General features: G+C 43.3%; 1 protein-coding gene across 1 annotated transcript in view; it reads left to right on the top strand.

Moving 5' to 3' along the window:
• The first annotated feature begins 985 nt into the window (after positions 1 to 985).
• Positions 986 to 7,719, top strand: part of GIPC2 (GIPC PDZ domain containing family member 2) — a 48,772-nt gene continuing 42,038 nt past the window's right edge. The window contains exon 1 of the mRNA XM_038413475.2: positions 986 to 1,509. Within this exon, the coding sequence (XP_038269403.2) occupies positions 1,147 to 1,509 (363 nt within the window). The 5' untranslated portion in view covers positions 986 to 1,146. The remainder of the gene's footprint in view (positions 1,510 to 7,719) is intronic.

Here is a 7,719-nt window from a genome sequence, read left to right as displayed (position 1 = left end):
GTAAATGAAAGAAAAAACACTTTTTATACTGGAGAAATGTATAAAATCAATACTTTCTAGCACATTTATTGCACTCAACTAACCCATTGTATAAATAATGAAGGTTAACTGTTTGGCTTGGTAAAAATATTAGATAATGTATTCTTAAATTATGTATAATTTTAAGGTTATAATTCCATTTTTGGTGAGGAACAGGTGCCATTAAGAAGCTTTGCTTAAGAAGTTAGGGTTAGTGACCTTTGAAGGAATTATAGCCACCTTATATACAGTTGTGGGTGAATTACTTTATATAAACGGGGAGGGGGTAAGAATCCTTTTCTGTGCTATTTTTGTCTTATAGTATCCTGAATACAGATCTATTTTGATCAATATTTAGTATCTTGCTTTTGAAATGGGAACCACAGACACTTGGCTACATAGCTTGATGCTCTGTACAGTTTAATTGTGGCTTCTGTTTTGAATGTAGGGATGGAAAAAACCTACATTATTACAAGCTATGGTCCATCTTTCAGTCACTGCAGAATTGTGATTATTTTCTTTTGTACAATGACTATGTTTTAATGATGCAGTCTAGTTTTAAATGTCCCAAGCAAAGAAGCTTTCCATTGCTCCCTTTCGGAAACTTTCATAGGATAACAGCTCTTTGACAGGAAGTCTTATTTATGAATGATCTCTAGATATCAATTTCATCCCCTTATTCTGAGTCCTCCTCATATCAGCCACCCTCCAGCCTTCCTATTTGCATCTGTGCTTTTCCTGCACATCTGTGTCCTCTCCTGCAACTGGCCTGTTGTAATTTACCCCTCAGTGAAGGGGATACAGCCAGGGAGGGGCCCGGTGTTCTGGCTCTGGCCTTGAAGGATCACCATTGTCCCAAAGGTGGAGCAAATCGCTGCGCTGGCCCTTGCTGCACCGACCCTTACGGCCAAGCTCTAACAGCTTCATCCCCCCAACTGCAACGTCCCTCTCAACAGCTCCGGCTGCCCTTGGCGGGAGCCAGGCGCTGGCCGTGTAGCCCGCCCTCGGGGACGTGGTGCCGCACTGGGGCAGGCTGCTCCCGTCCCTGAGCAGGGGAGGGGCGCTGCCCGGGGCAGGGAGCAGCGCGGCGGCCATTGGCCGCCGGCTGCCATCACCTGGCGGCCGGGGATGGGCGTGTGCCAGCCGGCAGCCTCAGTGCGCGCCCGAGGCAGGGGCAGAGTCCAGCCCGGGGGGAGCCGCGGGCGGGCGGGGAGGCCGCGGTGGGTGCGCGCCATGCCTCTGCGGCTGCGGGGCAAGAAGAAAGGCAAGTCCAAGGAGACCGCCAAGCTGGTGGAGAGCGAGCAGGCGGCTGGGGCCCGCGGGGGAGGCGAGGCTGCGGCCGCGCCGCCCGCTCCTGCCCAGCCCCGGGCCCGGCTGCTCTTCCACACGCAGCTGGCGCACGGCAGCCCCACCGGCCGCGTGGGGGGCTTCGCCAGCGTGAGGGAGCTGTACGAGCAGATCGGCCAGGCGTACCGCATCCCCGCCGCCGAGGTGAGCGCCGGGCACAGCCCCGGCCCGGGCTGGGGTGAGGGGGCTGCCCCATCCCCTCCGCGCCTGGCCCGGGCAGCCCAGCCCGCCAGAGCGCGGAAACTCCGGGGGAACCGATACTGCTCCCCGGACGGTCTGGTGAGCGCACCTGCCCCGCGGGAAGCTGCCCTGGCAAGGCCGAGCCCGTTGGCGGCGGGCGGAGAGGTGCAGCTCCCCGGGGGAGGAGGAGTTATGGGAGTTGACTTTGCCCTGAGGTAAGGAGCCACCTTCAGCGGCCCCGCTCCCGGGCATCGCCGCGTGCGCTGGGGGGAGGCACAGGGAGGCAGGTTGTTCCAGTCCCGGGAGCCCTGGCGTTCACCATGGCAGTGCCGCTTGCGGCAAAAGTTTCTGGTGCTCTCCCACGGGAGCAACAGGCGCGCCGCCGGCTGCGGGAGTGCAAACGGCCTGCCACATCATATTGTCAAAACGTCACCCACACAAAGCAGCCTTTGCACAATGGACCCAGCGGTCACCTTGTTTTAAATGGGCTGTTGTCTCTGGTTTAAATATATTTGAATGAAAGGAACATCAGGGACTAGATATCCAGTCAGTTTAAACATGAGTTTAGAGTAGCTTCAGGTAATCCAGCTGCGCCCCCCCCCCCCGCCCCCAGCTCCCTGCAAATTGTTTTGGTTTTACAGTCATTTTTCTATTTTTCAAAACGTTTTCCCTTCTCCTGTTGCTGTTTCAAAAGACCCACAGGAACAGAGGAGACAGTGGACTGAATACATGGCCAGTGCTGTCAAGTGCAAATACAATTTGTTCTCTAATCATTTTGGCTGTATCTGCATTGGGGGGAAATGTATCATCTTACAGACCTAACACATTTTAACGAGCATGGTGTTCAACACAATTTAGTACTTATAAATTTAGGAAAACACATTTATTGGGCTCAGTTTTACTAACTTGCATACTAGGGAAGAATAATTCCCTTCAGAGCAGGAATTACTGGGCTACATGATCATTGTGGTTCCTTCTGGCTTAAAAATCAATGGATGAAGTGACTACAAGAAGCAAGACCATGAAAAATCAGACCCATGATTTTTAACCTTAGCATTCCTTTAACTTCAAAATTATGGGATAGTGAGGGTAAATTAAGGGAGCAGTGTAGGATGCTCCCTTTCCAGACAAATAAAGAATTAATTAAAAAGGCCAACTATTAAGGCAGTGAATAAAAGCCGTGGTAGGAAGGTCCACCCTTTCCTTAATAGAAACCCTCTTTGATCCCTTTTTGAGTCAAGTTTTAAAACTGATTTGTTTGGATTATGGTTTACTTGTGTTTGTAAATGCATTGTTTTCATTTTAGCATGACAGCGACCCTATGCAACTGTTCCTTGATGTAGCTGTGGACACTTTACAGCGTTAAATGTCAAACTAAAACAAAGTGTAAATATTTTGAAATACTTAAGTTTGATTTTTACATTTAAAAGTTTGGTGTTTTGGGGGTTTTATAAAGTATGATTGTGTCTTGTCACTATTGTCTGGTTCCTTTATTTTTGTTATAGTGGAAAAAAGAGTAGATTTTGATCTAGGAGACAGACAGTGTTTCCCTGTACTAACATTGTAGTAAATTATCCCAAAGACAAAGAGTGGCCATATTGTTGAAAACATACTCTACCTAGTCATTCAGTTTCATTCGGTAATTAAGAACTAACTACGTTTTTCATTTTCCCCATGCACCAGTCTTTGTCCTTTCCCATTTCTCTCTGATCCTCTGTCCCCCTTCCCCATTGATTCTCTATTCCCTTCAGTCTCAAGATTCATAGAAATGCAGGGCTGGAAGGGAGTGCTAGAGGTCATCTTGTCCATTCCCTTCATTGAGGCAGGACTAAATATACCTAGTTAGACCTCTCCTGACAGGTGTTTGTTTAACTTGTTCTCCAATGCAATGTAATCCAATGATGGGGATTCCACAGCCTCCCTTGGAAATCTATTCCAATATTTAACTATTCTTCTAGTTTGGTTTTAGGAAAAACTTTCTAACCTAAATCTCCCTTGCTGCAGATTATGCCCATTACTCCTTATCTTACCTGCAGTGGACATGGAGAACAATTGATAACCATCCTCTTTATAACAACCTTTAACATAAGACTGTTATTAGGTCCACCAGCTTGGTCATCTTTTCTCAAGACTAACCATGCCCAGTGGTTTTTTAAACTTTTCCTCATAGGTCAGGTTTTCAAAACCTTTTATTATTTTTGTTGCTCTCTCTGGACTCTCTCCAATTTATCCACGTCTTTGTCAAAGTATGGTGCCCAGAAATGGACACTGTAGTCCAGCTGAGGACTCACCAGTACCAACTACAGTGGAGCAATTTACCTCCTGTCTCTCACATACAGTACAACACTCTTGTAAATACACCCCAGAACGATATTAATCTTTTTCACAGCACATCATGTTGTTGGCTCATTTTCAGTTTGTGATTTACTAAAGCCCCACATCCTTTTCAGCTGTACTACTCCCTAACAAGTTTTTCCCCATATTGTATCTGTGCATTTGATTTTTTTCCTTTCTAAGTGTAGTACAGTAGAATCTCAGAGTTATGAACACCAGAGTTATGAACTGACCAGTTCTATACAGCAGTGACCAAAATTGGACTCCAGTAGAGGCCTAGCCAGTGCTGAGTAGAGTGGTACTATCACCTTCTATGACTTGCATGCTATGCCTCTGTTAATACAACCCAAAATTGTATTAGCTTTTTTTGCAACAGCATCGCAATGTTGACTTGTGTTGAGGTTGTGATCCACCACAATTCCCAGATCCTTCTCAGTTGTGGTACTGCCAAGCCAATTATCCCCCATTCTGTATTTGTGCATCTGATTTTTCTTCCCTAAATGTAGCACCTTACATTTATCTTTGTTGAATTTCATTTTGTTGTCTATAGCCCAGTTCTCCAATTTAGCAAGATCCCTTTTAATTTTAGCTCTATCCTCTAAAGTGTTTGCAATTCCCTCCCCCTCCACCCTCCAGCTTTGTGTCTCTGTAAATTTAATCAGTATGCTTTCTATTCCTACATCCAGGTCATTAATAAAGATGTTAAATAACACTGGACCCAGAACACATCCCTGTGAAACCCCACTTGAGACCTCCTTCTAGTCTGACGTAATTCCATTAGTAGTTTGTTTGCGGTTGTTTAACCAATTATGTATCCACTTAATGGTAGTTCTACCGAGCCTTCATTTCTCCAGCTTACTTATAAGAATGTCATGTGGGACTGTGTCAAAAGTCTTGCTAAAGCCAGGTATATTATGTCCACTGCATTCCCCCATTCACCAAACCAGTTACCTTGTCAAAGAAGGAAATCAAACTCGTTTGACATGATTTGTTCTTAGTAAATTCATGCTGGCTGCTAGTGATCACCCTTTCATCCTCCAACTATTTGCAAATTGAATGTTTTAAGAATATACATTGTTCTAGTAGCTTCCTAGGTACCAAGGTCAGGTTGACTGGTCAATAGTTCCCTGGCTCCTCCTTTTACCTTTTTAAAAGATGGGCACTGTATTAGCCCTTCTCCAGTCTTCTGGGACCTGTCATCCATGAGTTTGCAAATATTATTGCCAGTGGCTCTGAGATTTCTTCAGCTAATTCCTTCATCACCCTTACATGAATACGTCAGGCCCTGCTACCTTGAATTCATTCATATTATTCAGAAGATCTCTGATGTGTTCTTTACTTATCCTGTTCTTCATCACTTCCCTTTTATTGTCGATGATAACTTTGCTAGTCATCTAGTCACATGTTATTTTTTGTTTGAAGACTGAAGCAAAGTAGACATTGAGCAGCTCCACCTTCTTATCATCTTGCTTACTTTCTCCTTTGAGCAGCAGACCACACCATCCCTGATCTTTCTTTGTTGTCTGACGTATTTGTAGAACCCTTCTTGTTGTTTCTTGCCAGTTGTAACTCATTCTTTGCCTTGGCTTTCCTGATTTTGTCCCTACACGCTTATGTTATTCCCATGTATATTTCTTTGGTCATATGCCCCATTTCCTGTATGTATCCCTTTTAGTTTTTAGATAGCTAAAAAGCTCCTTGTGTCACCACATTGGTCTCCTGGGGCTCTTCTTATCTTTCCTCTGCATCAGAATAGCTTGATGTTGAACCTCTAGTATTACATCTTTTAGGAACTGCCAGCCCCCTTGAACTCCTTTTCTGCGTAATTGCTGTCTTCATGGATCCATGCCTACTATTTTTCTGAGATGGTTGAAATCTGCCTTTTTGAAGTCCAGTATTTTGCTGTTCTCAAGTCTTTCTTAGGATCTTGAATTCTATCAGATTATGATCACTTCCTCCCAAGTTTCTGACCACCTTTGCATTTGCAACTAATTCATCCCTGTTGATCAAAACAAGATACAAAATGGACGACACCCTAGTTGGTTCCTCAACTTTCTGAATCAGAATGTCCCCTACACATGCTAGAAATTTGCAGGACATATTATGTTTTCCAACAAATATGAGGGAAGTTTAAAATCTCCCATTAATACTAGCTCATGTTTCCTGCTTGACGAATGTCATCTACTTCCTCTTCTTGATTTGGTGATCTATAGTAAACACCCACCATACTATCACTACTATTCCTTTCCCTTTTTATCCTCACCCAGATACTCTCAGTAGGTCTTCCGCTCACTTCCTCTAGGACCTTAAAGCAAGTGTATACATTCTTGACATACAGCACAATGCCTTCTCCTTTATTCCCATGCCTATCCTTCTGGAACAAGCCATATCCCTCAATGTTGGTCCTCCAATCATGGGAATTGTCCCACCAAGTCTCTGTAACACCAGTTAAGTCATAATTTTCTTCATATATCATGACCTCCACTTCATCCCGCTTGTTCCCCATACTTTGCATAGGTATATAGGCATCAAAAATATTTTGCAGACTTCCCCTGTTGTTTTTCTTCTTGCGTCTTTACTGCAGTTATGGTTTCTAGTCCCTTCTCCAGAATTTAGCCCTTTCCCCTTGTCTTCATTATTTGAGCCTAGATGCTCATGGGCCGGATTTTTGTCACCACCTACCAGAAGACCTGTTTAAAACTCTCCTTATCAGGTTAGCCAGACAATGACCACAGTTGCTCTTACAGTATTCAATAGGTGGAGTCCATCCCAGCACAGTAATTCTCTTTCTTGGGAAACAATAATTGATAAATGATAGGTTATTGTAGTGTAAAGAATGAGTCAGTGCCTTATCTTGCTAAGTAACCAAAGTTTGCAGGACTTATCAAAAGCTGTGGTTAAACTCTGAAACACAGCTGTATAAAAATATATTGAGTTATGTCTGCTTGTGCTAGTGACAAAAATAAAGGCTTGTCCATATAAGAAGAAAAGGAGTACTTGTGGCACCTTAGAGACTAACAAATTTATTTGAGCATAAGCTTTCATGAGCTACAGCTCACTTCAATTTGCACAAATTTAATGTAGTCTTGGGCAAACTGCTCTAAAACTCTGTGTAGAATCTCTTATTTCAGTTTGAAAGTTGCTTATTTCGGTTTAGCTTAAGTTGATAAGGGATTCACCCATGTATTTGTCCAGTTCAAGGAGATGTTCCTGACCAATTAATAGGATTTCAGGACATGTTCAACATAAGAAAGTTTTGTACATCCTTTGTGATGGGTGGGTGGAAATACTATTAGAATCTAAATAATTGTTTCATGAACATGATTAAATGCTAATGACATTGTTTTTATTTCCTCTTCTTTGAATTTTTGGAAAATTGTTTACTTTTCTGCAGGGCTTTGAAAGTAGTTTTCAGAACTTGAAATTGCCATTTACATGCATATGATTGACTAATGCTGTATTAACTTAAAACAGTGGTAATGAAGCCTTTAACTTCTGCACTGGCAGTCCTCCAGGATGTAACAAATATAAGTATACTTTTAATTGTAGATGCTGTAATAGTATAATATGTTGTGTAGCTGTATCTTTAATATGTTACTTTGTCTATTTAGTTGTCCTGAATAGAAGCATTTGTTCACTAAGAAAGGAGAGAGCATACAGGGTGATTCAGTTTTTATTTTTTGACTGGCTGATGCACTTTCAGGCTAGTATAGAACTGACGCATTTGTAGAAAGTTCTGCAGTCTTGTAGGCTGCAGTGAGAATGCCATCCAGATGAAGGCTAAATAAAGAAACTCTGGATCATGTTTCTTAATATCACATTTCTGCTCTGTTGCCAATT

Source organism: Dermochelys coriacea, chromosome 8 (assembly GCF_009764565.3).
Source record: "Dermochelys coriacea isolate rDerCor1 chromosome 8, rDerCor1.pri.v4, whole genome shotgun sequence".
Taxonomy (NCBI): domain Eukaryota; kingdom Metazoa; phylum Chordata; order Testudines; family Dermochelyidae; genus Dermochelys; species Dermochelys coriacea.
The sequence above is the reverse complement of the archived record's forward strand: the minus strand, read 5'-3'. Positions and strand labels throughout refer to the sequence as shown.